Genomic DNA, 15334 nt, shown 5'->3' with positions numbered 1-15334 from the left:
CCCGTTTTTCTTCTTCTAATATTCACAGGGCTGAAGGAAACGTTCCAGAAAAGCTAAAATATTGCTTCAAGCAGGAAACTCTTTTGAGTTGACTTGTGAGCTTTAGTGTTCCAGGAATCACTCGTGAGCTTCCAGTGTCCCAGGCATCACTCGTACGTAAACTACCAGTGTTCCAGTTATCACTTGAATTGTGAGACGATTTTTGTGTGACTCGTAGAAGCAATATCCGTCGCTGGCTTGTGGGGAATGTTTCTCCTTTGTTCTCGGACTTCTCGTCACACGTTGTCAACAAATAGCAACAAGGCGCGGCGGCATTCCCCAACTCTGGCGTCGAGGCGGCCGAAGAACAATATTTTCTTCAGATCACTGGCGTGTTTAGTGTAGGAAGATGAGGCGAACAGGGACGGTCACACACCTTTGGGAAGAATAATCTTTTTCAACTGTTTCTCAATCCTTCCGGGTCCCTAATAAAGGCAACAATAAGTTTGGGCCATAAACTTATTGGCAAGGCTTAAGTCATCGTCCACAAAGGGTTTAAGTCATCGTCAGTGGGTAGGTAAATGAATTAACTACTTAAAATCCCTTCACTATGTACAAGGTGTTCCAAAAGCCAGTTTATCAACCTCCTTTAGGTCCATCTCCTCCTCATCCTCTTCCTGATCTTCCTCCTCCTCTTCTCCTGCCACCCCTCCTCCTCTTCTTACTCCATCTCCTCCTCCTCTTCCTCATTCTTTTCCTTCTCCTGCCACTCTTCCTCCTCCAAGATACTGTATGTTTATGTATATACAGGTACCTATGTGTGTTTATGTACCTATGTGTGTTTATATACCTATGTGTGTTTGTGTACCTATGTGTGTTTGTGTACCTATGTGTGTTTGTATAATTACGTCGAATGTGTGTGTGTGTGTGATGTATGTACAGTACCTCTCATGTGTTTATGTGAACCTCCATGTGTGTTCGTTTGTGTATACACTGATATATGCGTGTTTGTTTTCGGACACATACGATACATACAAGTTCGCCCACCCGTATAATTATCACCAACACAGCGCCCTCTACCTTGTTCCACTCCAGTCGTCTAATCATCCCCGTATTATCTACTCCAGGTGAACGTGAACATCGGCCTTTGAGAATTTTAGAGGCCTGGTTGGCTTATCTTGATATCGTGGTGTTCTGTGTTTGGTCTGGCGTCTATCTGGGGAAGTCCACCTTGCATGTCCCGCTTTGTTATGCGTTTGTCGGTGGTGTTTGGAGAGCTGCTATCACGACCCGGGTTTTAAGGCTCTATGCACCCACACAACGAGCAACCAACATTAATTTCAATGGGTTTACCTCGTATGTAAAGGCTTTCATGCCAGGCAACTTAGTAATGTTAGGCAACTAGCGGAGAAAAATAATATGCTGTGAGAGAGATTTATTTTAGTTTTTCATTTTACTGGGAATTTTGAGTTTATGTGATCATGACTATAAAAAAAATACACCGGAGGAAATAAATCATTTAGGAATTTGTGTCTTTTTTCCTCTCAGGTAGACGACGAGGCAGGAGATGGACTCAATACCCGCCGACAGGAGCGCCACAACACACCTCACGCGACACCTGTACCTGAATGGCAGCCACTCACAGGTAAACATGATTAAGGCGAGTGATCTGGGTCAATAAGCAGCTCATCCACCATCACTCTCACGGGATTAAATACTCTCGGGTGTTTGTGCTGAGGGACTTATACTACCGTAAGTATATTTGAGGGATCAGTGTGTGTGTGTGTAGTGCATGAGGTAGTGTGAGGAGGCTGACGAGTGCAAGGGATCAGGTGTGAATATTTTTTAATGGATGACGTGTGTTGAGGGGCTAAGTACATTTAGTTAGTCCCTATTCCTCTTTTCCTGACCTAACTGACAGATAATTTTAACGTTTGAGGGACTTTTTTTAACTGCTATTTTGCTCACTTTTATTGTATAATATTTGTAGCTGAATTTTTTTTTCATAAATATTTCTAAAGATAATGTGATTTTTGAGTATCATTCCAATCGTTACTTAAGCCTCTGAAGCCTCTTGTGTAAAGTACAAAGATGTAGTCAAATTATGTGAAGTGTTCTTGAGTACCATGACACTGTACTCAAGGTATGACGTCATCGTGCGCAAGATACCTGTACAGGAACTCGTGTGGTCATGTCCCCCAACGTCAGTATTTCTCGGAGTCAATAATTATTTTGTATATGACTTGAATTAACCCATCTAGCTACAGTCTCTATTTTGTTAATCTTTTAATTAATTTAATAAGGTTTAGAACACACGTGTGGGTTCCTCACTATTAAACAGCTAAATCCCTCGTCATCATCTTTCACTTGTTCTATGACGTAACTGCCTCGACTCCATCTTTACACGACAATAGAAATTGAATTTACAAGATTCTTTATACCGGATCTATACACCTGGAAGAAAACACACACACACACAAAAATAGGACATTTCTGAGAACTATGTAGATGCCTTCACCATTCCAGACTCCACACGGCCAAACTCTGATGTTTATACTTTTTTATATATATAACCTGGAGAATAACTTTGGCCACCTTTACTCAACTCCGACCAAGAGTCTAAAATTGTATGATTCTCTGCAAATGAGACGACATTCATTTTTCAACATAACATCGTTCGTTTCCAGAGCACATCGATGCGTCTCTTCTTCCGTCGAGGTATGAGACGTGCGAGGAGTGTGTGAATGTGAAGCTAAGAAGTATGAATGTAGGAGCGAGCGAGGAGGTGTGAATGTGGGGGAATATGTTACATGGGGAGGAGATTGGAGATCGGCGGAGGAGTGGCTGGCGGCTCATACAGGTTCCATCATCACGGGATGCCAAATAGTCCCTCGAGAGCCGTTCCTGTGGTCCCCCAATGCGGCCAGCCTCCACCACCACCACCACCTTGAGCGTTCGTTTTCATTCTGGTTTTTGAGACTTTCACCTCACATAGGGAATTCTATCAATGTTCACTACTCATCAATATCTCTCCATATATCTACGTGTATTAACAGAATTCGTGTAAGTATCTAGACGGTATATATATTCAACAGGGATTCTCCTCTTTAGATCGTCACCGCCGGCACTAGCTTGAGACCTTCCCGCCATATTTGGGGATCAGGGCGGGAAATAGAAATACGAAATTGCCGATTTTCCTGTTATTTTTCAGGCGAGATATGACGGAGGAAATTGTTTCTCCAGTCCCCGCGCCTCCCGCCAGAATTTTCATGGATGATCTGCCAAGACGCTGCCATTTTTTTGTTATTTTTATTCTCTCAGAAACTCATTTGCGTTTATGAGTAGGTCTGGCTTACGTATGTTCCATAGCGTTAGTCCGGGTTAGGTTATAGGGTTTTCTTTTTCAGAGGACCCGGGTTCAAATGTTTTCAGTCACCTGTTTTGCGGAATTTTCATCTTTGTTGAGTATTGTGTTAATCATTAATTTCAATTGTTTGTCTTTCCATTGTTTATTATTTTGTATCGTATATTATTTCCTTTATTTAATTATATTACGAGATTTTATTATTCATTTCCGTATATTATTTAATAACCAAATAATTCACATTATTATTATGATTTTTTTTTTCATATCATCTTACTATTTCCTTTTCATTTGATGTATAAATTATTGCCTTTGCATCATTTATCAATTTATTTCTGATATTTTATTTATTTTTTATCTTTACTCCTGATCTTTTCTTTTCTGTTCTATTTATATATTTGTTCTTCCTGTCTCTTTGTTTTATTATTATTATTATTATTATTATTATTATTATTATTATTATTATTATTATTATTATTATTATTATTATTATTATTCACTAAAAATTACAAACGCGAGAATTATATTTACATTAGTAGTAGGTTCCCCCCCCCCCACAACACACACTATATTGGGGTCGTGTTTTAGCTTGTGTCTGAGTTTGTGCAGGCGAGGAGGTGAGAACAGAGGGGGTGATGGGGTGACAGGGTGAAGAGGGGTGAGGACCAGAGGGGTGATAGGGTGACAGGATGGAGAGGGGCGAGAGGGATGAATGGGGGAGGGGTTGTGGATCTGACCCATACAATTCACCTCTGTTATCAAGGCCTCCGCTGCATTGTGATATTCAGGTGGTGAGATATATATAAATGTATATAAGTTTTAATTACCTTTTTAATTGATCACCTGTGTGTGTATACCTGTGTTCGGTGTGTTTAACTAGCGAATAATATGTATGTATGTAATAATATATATGTAATAATAATAATAATAATAATAATAATAATAATAATAATCACAGAATAGTTACGTTAGGTGTAGTTATGTTGGGTTCAGTTAGGTTAGGGTTACATTAGGTTAGGGTTAGGTTAGGTTAGGTTACATTAGGTTAGGTAGGTTAGGGTTACATTAGGTTAGGGTTACATTAGGTTAGGGTTAGGTTGGGTTACATTAGGTTAGGATTTTTGATTTAGGTTAGGGTTACGATAGGTTAGGGTTAGGTTAGGGTTACATTAGGTTAGGGTTAGGTTAGGTTAGGGTTACATTTATGAGTATTCTGTTGTAATGATAAACTCTACATTATAGTAGGTGTTTAGTCTCTGTTTGTACACATACCAATGGATGTTATGAGAGTTTCAAAAAGGAAAAAAAAATATCCACAGGCTGACGGTAGTTCCCACAGCACGCCAGGGTGGGTATCATGGCCAGCTAATCAGTCTTCACCTTCTCCTCTTTACTACTTCATCACCAAAACATTCCTTAACTAATGGCCAGTCAAGTGACACATATATTGAGATTGACTGAGCCACGAGGATAAAGGTAACAGAAATATAGGTATTAGGTTATGTAGGTATAATTTAATTGCGATAGTAAAAATATCCATAGGACACATAATAAACGTAATAATAGTCTAAATATATACATCAGTTACAAATGAAACACTTTTGAACATTCTTACCTACGTGGGGGCAAATAATACTTAGATCTCTCAACCTCGCCAACAGGGACCGCCAGACACCAAGACGATACCACAGTGGTCAAATAAACTCCCATAGCTAAACTAATCTAGACATTAAAAATAAGATAAGGTACCAAAATTGTAAGGTCAGATTATTTAAATAAAATGTAATATGGATCTAAGGCAGGGCTGGGGGGGTAACTTATATAAAAGGGGTTTAATACAAGGTGTACGGACTCTCAACTGAACCTATACCTCAAAATATTACATAATCGTGACAGTGAAATAAACGGACATGGAACAATGGCGTTGATTCATAAAGGGATTAAGACATCATATAACAGTTGGAATTAAACATTACAGGAACGAGATACCAAACATAATAACAACCAACAAATCGAGAATAACCATGAACCAGTAGCAGTGGGTGAAGGTGTTCCAGACAAACTAACCCATCACCATGGGTGCTCCTTCGTCAGTTTCCATCATGGGCAAACATCTGTAGGGGCAACACGTCCATATTAATGTTAACAGTAGAATAATTCTCACTGGGTTAATACAATAAGTTATCAATGACACACACACACACACACACACACACACAAACACACACACACACACATGCACCAAGCACCACATCTAGTAATAAAAAAAAAGGTTTCGGTGCCACTTACTTGCACATGGAAGGCACCCAGACAGTGCCAGAGCCACATTCGCCCTGGTTGTTACACGGACAGGAGCAACGCGTCTGGTCCCACATGACGGTATTAGGGACCCGTCTCATACGCTCCTGACACATTTCCTTCGCCTTGGGCTTACACTCACACCTGCACATTTTCTTGTTGAACACCTGTAACACATGTTTACCTGTCAGCTGAAAGAAGTGGAATCAAAAAATATGGATATGACACCCACACACCCACACACATCCTCACCTTCCACAGTAAACAAATTCAACTCATTAAACCTACTATCTAGAACGTAATTAGCTAGTTAATTAATTCTATCCTGCGGCAGATAAACTCTACTCTATCCCTCACGTTTCCTAACACCTGTTCTCAAAGACACAAACCTTTCGTCACCTTACCTCGTTATGTCCACACTCTTTGGGATCCTTGTCACACCGGCAGCCACACGCGGTATGCTCCTGCACCGTCACGTAATCACATAGCATATCGACGTTCGTGTTGCCATTGTTAATCTTGTACGCTTGAACCTGTAGGGGGGAATTAAGGCCATCAATCCCTTTTTCTTCTCTCTACAATATTTATACGTTTTCACCGGTTTAAAATTTTCAGTATCTGCCAGGGATGAAGTTCTGGCTCTAGCTCTTATCTAGTTCTAGCTCTAGTTCTAGCTCTTGGCCTTGCTCTAGCCCTAGCTCTAGTTCTAGCTCTTGGCCTCGCTCTAGTCCTAGATCTAGTTCTAGCTCTTGGCCTCGCTCTAGTTCTAGCTCTAGTTCTAGCTCTTGGCCTCACTCTAGTTCTCGCTCTAGTTCTAGCTCTTGGTCTCGCTCTAGTTCTAACTCTAGTTCTAGCTCTTGGTCTCGCTCTAGTTCTCGCTCTAGTTCTAGCTCTTGGCCTCACTCTAGTTCTCTCTCTAGTTCTAGCTCTTGGTCTCGCTCTAGTTCTAGCTCTAGCTCTTGGTCTCGTTCTAGTTCTAGCTCTTGGTCTCGCTCTTGTTCTCGTTCTAGGTTTCGCTCTTGAACATGGTTTTCTCGACAACATCATTGGTATCTTTTTTAACTCTAATAGTAAATAAAAGCGAATTTGAAATCTATAGTATAACCTGTAGTCATGATGTGTACCAGAGGAGAGAGATGGTCAACTGCTGGAGTGTACTCGTCTGTTATGTACTGTAGCCTCTTATTGGGGGAGTATTGTCCCACTTGTATTATAAATCTTATGACTAGTGGTATATATACACAGTTTTCTGACATAAACCTGTTGTTATTATTATTATTGTCATTATTATTAACAGTAGTAGTAGTAGTAGTAAAAGTAGCAATAGTAGTAGTAAAAGTAGTAGTAGTAGTAGTAATTCATGTGGACTGACCTTGATCTTCTTCTTGTTGCCTTGTAGTCCAACACACTGATGGTTCGGTTGTTTACACATATGACCGTGACACTGTTTGACCACCACCACACTCGGGTACACCTGTGGGTATTCATTACACACAAACGTTACACCTGTAATCTACATTATATTCCTCGACATTGAGTTCATTATAATATGTTACTCTTCTCACTGGATCACCTGAGTGTTAAAGTGATGGCATTTCATTATTGTAACATTAAAAAATATTTCTTATTTCCTTGCGTTTACTCAGAATACAATTGTTATTTTTTTCCTTCAACTCATACTTAGAGTGACTTAGAATAACATGAATGTAACCCATATTAACCCTTTCACAGCGGGAGATTACCCTAAGCTGAATAAAATCGTCTGTCGGTAGCCAGAATAAAATGACAAGTGCGTGACACGCGGTGAAAGGGTTAATAAAGAGAAATTCTACTCGGAAAATACAGTTTTGGCAACACTGACATCCTCTTGAGTAACAGAGTAACTCACAAGTGCAGAGGACGATTATGTTTCACTTCACGTCATCTTTTAGAACAAGTCTGGAATGTTTCTGTTAACGTAATCACCACGACATTGAAGGTAGACTAACTAAACTTACTCGTATTTTGAAATGTTAAAAAAAAAAATCTTTCAGAGTGGAGTGTGTGTGTGTAGAAGAGACATTAGTAGTGTTATCTGTTTGTGTGTATTGGAGACATACTGAGTTTATGTTCTTACAGGAGACGTTAACAGTGTGCATAGAACATATACAGCATATTGTTTATTAGTGTATGTATAGATACAATGGCCGAGTGATTACAGCACTCGTCTCCTACACTAAGTATCGCTGGTTCGATTTCAGTCCTCCCAGTTGTAAAGGTGTACCTAACTTTACATGTGGAGAAGTGAAGGCAGCCGTGGCCAGTGTCGGCTACAGCTAATTGTGTACCGAAGCCTTAGTGTGCTGTATCCACATCGTCCCTAACGAGCAGACATCCATATGGGACTGACTTTTACCTTCAGTGTATGTATGTGTGCACTGGAGACGTTACAGTGTAGGATCAGTGAGGCCGTCCCCGAGTTAAGTCCTACAGTGTACCTTTGAATCCCTGAAATAAATCCTTAATGTCATATTGAATCGAAAAAGATATCGCATGTAAGAGGCCACTGGTGACTGACGCTCGTGTAAGCTGGTCTGGTGGTGTATCAAGAAACATTAACGAAGGAGAACTTACCCAGTCGTAACCAGGTGGTACTTCTAGAGCTACTAGGGTGTCCCTGGGCTCCACACAGGTGGCATGGTTCATCAGGTCCCTTCGTTCTATCAGCTCGCGGCGATTCCAACATTTGTTGCCTTCAAGAGAGGAGTAATGTAAACCATGACCCAGGGTCCTTAAAAGTTTGTATGTTAAATATTGCTGGTAACAGATGTAAGAACCTATAATACACGTTTATTTCACCTAGATAAAAATAACGTCATATGGCATCAAGATTACGCTTGTGAGCTGTCGTAAAGAGATACAGTCTCCCTACACTATATAATTCTACATAAAATTCTATAATGACTTTTATACTTTCCCTATACTTGTATTTTCTACTCGCAAAATAGTCTGCCTTTGCTCAGGTTAGGTATATAATGTATAACCTTTATTGTCACAGTTTGACCTCCCTGACACGGGTAACCAGAGTTAGAAACGGGTCAAAGGTCAAGGTTGGTGACCCGTTTCAACTCTGTGGGTAACTTACCTCCCGCAATCTCCGTGACAATAACTCACTCAGGGATGATATTTGGTCAATAGTAAAGTTTTAGGTCTGTAACTGCTTCCGTTTTGAAGCTATGGCTGTAACAGACAAACACACTCACAGATAGATACGACCTTTTGTTATTAGAGATATTGTCTATTGAATAATTAGCAAATGTGAGTTACGGTAAGTCGTTGGTGGTTGCTTGAATACTTTTACATACAGTATATATCCCATACAAACAGAAAATTATGAATAAACAAACACACACACACACATACGCACACTAATACAAACATAGGTGTTAAATGAGGCATATATTACACAGCCTTAAGTGACTCACCTTCTGTCAGTGACCCGACACAGAGCAGCACCAAACACACAACATAACCAACCATCTTGTCTCTTCTACAGATCTTAATATTAAACTTTTTCTATTATTACTATTTTCTTCTCTTCAGTGCCTTGTTTCTTGCACGTGAGGGTATAGAAGCAGTGAAGAACGAGCACTGGAGGCGATGTCGTGTCTGGAGTGTAGTGAAGTTCGTCCTCAACTGTGCTGGCCATCCTGTGATACACTCCTTGGGTCTGTGGCGGATGTTCGAGTTTCCAGTTTGTTTAATTAATTTCTCGTGGTTACAAAATGAATAGAGGAGTGGTCTTTAGCCCTAATTACGTGACATTGTCAATCTTTCATTGTAACTTAAATGGAAATCGCTGTTGAATGTTCAACATAACACGTGGTGTTTGTATCCACCGTACAACCTCTGTACCTGCTGGGCTTGAGAGCTCAACAGTCTCATGTTAAGGTTACATCTTTATAAAAATTATCCTCGAACTTGCGCGGTTAGGCGTTAAAGGGAGACTTCTACAATGGATCGCCTCTTACCTCACTGGACGTCAGGCCCGGGTTCTCGTTGAAGGCTCTATGTCTCCTGTTCAAGAAATGAACCTCGGCACCCCTCAAGGTGGAGTCCTGAGTCCCACCTTGTTTAACACTCTGATGCACTCCATTGCATCTCTCCCGTGGCCGACAGAAGTTGTCCACTCAGGATATGCCGACGATGTCCTCCTCCAAGCCCCTGACTACCTCAGCATGCAGGAAGCCCTTGATCTGGTCTCCAGAGAGTGTGATTCACTTGGTTTCCTTCTTTCAACTGCGAAAACAAAAGCCATGTGGCACGGTCGTGTTGTACCTCCACCCCTTCTCTTATCAGGAACGCCCTTGGACTGGGTTAATGAGACAAAATACCTGGGTGTGTATGTAACTCGCACACGTTGTCAGATCCCTGAAGTCCGCTATCTTCGAGACATATGCTTTCGGCGTCTCGCTCCCCTCTCTACCATGTGCAGGGGTTCCCTTGGTGCCACCATCCCTGTACTTCTCACCATGTACAAGTCCTTTGTCCGTTCCTGTGTCGACTACGCCGCCCCTGCCCTCGTCAACATTAGTCGGACTGCTGTCAACCGTCTCGAAGTTATCCAGAGGAAAGCTGCTCGTATCATCCTTGGGGCTCCTCAGTGGACACGCTCTACTTCTCTATATACCGAACTTGGTCTTTCCCCCTTACAGGATCGTGTCCAGGAGTTTTACCTAAAAACTGCCGTTTCCATTCTACGGGATCCTCGGGGCAACTATGTCCAAACCAACTTGACTCCTGCTGTCCGAGACCGACCTCCATCTAGAAGACAGTGGCGAGGGTCACTCATCCGAGCCCTTCAGGAACACGACCTCCTGCCTGATATTGTTGTCACCCCTGCTGTTGGTTCGTCTCCTTCTCCCTGGCTGGATTTTCAACCTGAAGTGATTGCCCTCGGTGGACCGCTCCCGAAATCCCAGGTGAACCCTGTTATTCTCTGCAAATACCACCTCTCCAGGATCGCCCACTGGTCCCCAGGTAGGGTCGTCCTCTACACTGATGGTTCTGTTGACCCCGCTACAGGTAGGGCCGGGGCTGGTGTCTACATCTTCCGTCCTGATGCCCCTGAGCCTATCAAACTGTCTCTCAGAGTTTCTGACGGGGCATCCTCCACTCAGGCTGAACTAATAGCCCTCCTTGCTGCTCTTCTCGCTGAGGAAGAAGCAGATGGTTTCTGCCCCTTGCTTGTCTGCTGCGATTCCAGGTCTGCTCTCGACGGGATCGCATTTGGATCAGGGGAAAATAAGGACCTTATCCTCCGAATACGAGGGTTAACATCCACACTTCAGGATGCAGGCCGTCCTGTGACATTCCTATGGATACCCAGTCATGTCGGTATCTTGGGGAATGAGGCAGCAGATGGCCTTGCCAAGACTGGCTGCAACAAGGCCACACCTGACTACATTGTTCCTCGAACACTCTTACAGATTAGGACCCAAATTCGCCGCAAACAGAGAGAAGCTCGGGAAGCAGCCATCCCCCTGGACTCCCCGCCCACCTGGTACGATGTCCTCCGTAAACTTCCTGACCTCTCGTACGTCTACGGGAAAGGGTCGCGGAAAGGGGACGTGATTGCTGCCCGTATCATCATTGGGTATGAGTTTGCTTGGGAGATTGGTATCCCCGCATCCCCTGAGCAACGCTCTTGTTCAATATGCAGAAGACCCGACAGCAGCACCCTTATCCACTACCTCCTAAGATGTCCCCACACACAACGCTTCCGTGACGCCTGCTGGACCACCACTCCACGACCCCCTGACGGAGACACGATGATCCTCCCCATACTGGCCAGATATTTTGTAAATAATATTGATTATGTGTTAAAGGAATATCCTTCCTTCCTTAGGCTTTAGTAAGCCCCTTTATAATATTTATACTGTATATACTTGTCACACTTGCCAGATGCTTCTGGTGTCATTGTACAGGGGTACCTAGTGACAGTACTAGGATTCCGCTTCCTCTATCAAGGAATAAACAATTGAAATTGAAATTGAAATTATCCTCTAGGTTTAATGACACTTTGCTTGATTATAATATTGTTATGACTTGACCAAGTGAACGTCTGTGGTCAGCGTCCATCATTAGAACACTGCTACATGGCGTTATATTTTTCCTTGTGAATGTTCAACTACTAACGTCATCCAACACCTGTAATTTCAAGGAGTCCGGAAACCCTGTCTTAAAATATCTAAACTTGCCACTGAATACTCCGGCGACCCAGGAATCAACGTGGCTATGTATAAAACTCTTGAATAAAAGCTTTATTCAATTAAACTTTTGATAATCGTTCATTACCATTGTCATTCCCAGCACTGATCGAGCTGCGGTTCTAAATGTGATCACTGTGTGTTAAGACAGGATGTAGTGGTACAGTATATCAAGCGGTACTCAGGCTATAGATACTACGTTGACTGTTCCACAAAAGGAAATTATGAAACCTGGTAAGAACCCATCCTGTTCTCACCCCTCCTTCACACTGTCGTCACTGTATGTAATAACGGAAGAATTTACACAAAACTCTCTCTATTTTTAAAGATTCACACGATACGTTCGTTGATCGGAACTAGGGGGAGTGTATCAACGTCCGGCTGGTCTTTGCTTTGATCACCTTCACCGTGTCGTCAGGTGCCTCCTCAAACTCAGGCACACTCACACACAGGCGCTCGCTCACACATACATAGACATTCACATACACACGCCCATTGTGTATCTTCAATCAATGAATTATTATTATTATTATTATTATTATTATTATTATTATTATTATTATTATTATTATTATTATTATTATTATTATTATTATTATTATTATTATTGTACATGCACATGCACTCTACCCACACTGCACATCTCTGCTCGCCCTGCACATCTCTGCTCGCCCTGCACACCTCTGCTCGCCCTACACACCTCTGCTCGCCCTGCACACCTCTGTTCGCCCTACACACCTCTGTTCGCCCTACACACCTCTGTTCGCGCTACACACCTCTGCTCGCCCTACTCGCCACTTCTCGCCCTACTCGCCTCTTCTCGCCCCCCACACGCCACTTCTCGCCCCCACACGCCACTTCTCACCCTACTCGCCGCTTCTCGCCCTACTCGCCACTTCACGTTCTACACGACATTTCTCGCCCTACACGCCACTGCTCACCCTACTCGCCTTTTCTCGCCCTACACGCCACTGCTCACCCTACACGCCACATACACCTCCTCTTCAACGCCGTGGTGGGTGGCAACGCTTCAGTTCCCGGCCACAAACAGGCCAGACTTAGCCAACACAAACACCGCTAGTCTGAAAACCTGTGATTGTTGACTCCCCCTTCCTGAGCGGCCGTGTTTGCTGACTTGATAAGGCTGCAAAGTTGGTGTTTGCTGAGTAAATTCTAATCTTGTTGGACATATTGAGAGGAAGTCGGCCCTGATATTTGTGTTATGGATTGAAATATATCCGTTAGTATAGGAACGAGTGAGTGAGTTATTTTACCCGCCAGTATTTGATTGTTATCCGACAGGGCTAAGAGACGACTAGAGTTTGTAAGCCTCACCTAAATTCTGAGTACCTGGTTGATTATCTCATCACCCGGCCGTGTTGGTTGTATGGATGGCTGCTGCTGTTAGGTGGATGATTATATCTGGGGAATAATAGTTGGGGAGGAAGAGGAGGCGGGGAGGATAAGAAAGAGGACGTTGAGACGCAAGGAGGATGAGGAAGCGGGGGAAGATAAGGAGGTGGAGGAGGATAAAAAGGCGGAAGAGGAGGAGGTGGAGGAGGTGGAGGACGGGGAGGAGAAGGACAAGGAGGACGTGGAGGAAGAGGAGGCGGAGGAGGACGAGGTGGCGGAGGAGGAAGAAGATGACGAGGAGGCGAGGGAGGATAAGGAGAAGGACGAGGAGGCGGAGGAAGAAGAGGAGGCGGAGGAAGACGAAGAGATGAGTACAATATGGAGATTTAAGTAGGGTTATGGAAAATACTGCTGTATGAGGTTCGCTTATATGTAAGTAATTATATTGTCGTTTGAGAGGGAGGAGGAGGATGAAGTAGTGGAGGAGGAGGAGGAGGAGGTAGAGGTGAAGAATGTAGAGGAACAGGAGGAGGGTGAAGGGGAGAGGCAGGAAGTAGAGGAAGAGAAATAATGAACTGTGTGAAATCAGGGAAACGAAAGTTTTACCATAGGCGAATTAAATTCCGTTAATTTGTAGCCATAAGAACAAAAACAAAATCCCCATTTGCCAAAGCCTCCGTTGATAAACTTAATGTGGTCAAATGCAGTGCCGGCCACGCTGCCTCCACGCATACTGAGGGCTTGGTAGACCGTGTGCTGTATCCACACTGTCCCCACTGTCATGTTATATGCTAAGGAAGCACGTTATAACACACTTAATTTAAAGATATTAACAATTAAATTCTATTAATCCCATTTTATTTAGCACAGGGGATCCCGTACACAAGTGGTTAGTAGAGTACGCCTGAAAGACCTGGAAGTGATGCTAACAGAGAAAGCAGTGATAGGAGTCAACAGTAAAGTCCTGGTGATTGCCAAAGTTGAACTTCTCAGGAGTTAACTCTACCACATCTTACTTAGATCTAAAGTTTATCGTCTTGTGTTATTACGTCTTGAATGCCAACGACCCTGGTCAGAATTGTGAGTTGTAGGTAAACTTTCAGGACTTAGATAGTCAGTAGCCTTCTTGAACTGACGATAGTTTTTGGAATTATGAAGCCACATATAAGTTAAATGAGTAAATACATCCTCACAGTTGTTCTTATTATGACTATAACTATTCTGTAACTACGTCACCCTTTGTTTACCGCAGTGTGAATTTGGAGAACACTCGGGGTCATTTTCGCTCGATATAACAGAAGTTCGTGTTATTATAGCGGGAAAGTGATGTTAAGGGAGCGATTGTAAAATTGTTTTTGATCCAAGTATTTATATCCTATAATTTCTTTCGTTATCTATGTGAGAAGTGTAGAGTCATCAATTAATAATCACAGGATGAAACAAAAAACAAAAATACAAGCCATCTATTTTGAAACTACAACATAGAATATAATTGACATAAAAAATAAGATTTGGAAAATTTATAGTCATCCCTAAAACTGTTCCAGAAAAAGAAAATGTTGCATTTACAAATAGAGAGCATGGGGTTGTGGGGAACTAATGTGATGTAATAATTCAGTATATCGTCTTTCTCTTCTAATTTAACAATGAAAAGAGACTGTGGATTTCTCTTTACACAAAAATCATTAGTTTATTCTTTATGTAATTCATGCATTTGTAAATCACAAACAACTTATATGCATCTTTTATTCACAAATTTATGTCATTTTTGTTTTACTTGTTATTCCCCCAACCTAAAACAGAACCACATTAGAAATAAAGTTATAATGGATTTCCTGGGCTACCCTTACTCGAATCGTTATATTGTTCAAAATTTGTGGTATACCTGAACTGTGTGTACCTTGATTATCATCCTGATCACCTTATCTCGGCAGGTTACGTCTGCAACGTTCGTCAACACATGCTGCTTCTGAAGCCCTAACACTGTTGCCTGCTGATTTAACGGAAAGGTGAGTATTATTGAATATTCTTTTTTTACATATGGTAGCATTCACAGCCCGGTCTTAACACTTTATACTGTACTGTATTCTCT

At 42.2% G+C, this 15334-nt stretch overlaps 1 protein-coding gene across 1 annotated transcript; it reads right to left on the bottom strand.

The window, feature by feature from the left end:
• Nucleotides 1-4837: 4837 nt before the first annotated feature.
• LOC121871079 (balbiani ring protein 3-like) lies at nucleotides 4838-9336 on the bottom strand. Its single transcript, XM_042373202.1, has 6 exons — nucleotides 9106-9336; nucleotides 8255-8373; nucleotides 7014-7115; nucleotides 6046-6174; nucleotides 5633-5808; nucleotides 4838-5457 (listed from the first exon to the last, which is right to left on the bottom strand). Exons 1-6 carry the CDS (start codon nucleotides 9158-9160, stop codon nucleotides 5406-5408), a joined length of 633 nt encoding a protein of 210 aa, XP_042229136.1. The 5' UTR covers nucleotides 9161-9336; the 3' UTR covers nucleotides 4838-5405.
• Nucleotides 9337-15334: the final 5998 nt, after the last annotated feature.

This window comes from Homarus americanus, unplaced genomic scaffold (genome assembly GCF_018991925.1).
Source record: "Homarus americanus isolate GMGI-L3 unplaced genomic scaffold, GMGI_Hamer_2.0 scaffold52512, whole genome shotgun sequence".
In the NCBI taxonomy this organism is placed as follows: Eukaryota; Metazoa; Arthropoda; class Malacostraca; order Decapoda; family Nephropidae; genus Homarus; species Homarus americanus.
The sequence above is the reverse complement of the archived record's forward strand: the minus strand, read 5'-3'. Positions and strand labels throughout refer to the sequence as shown.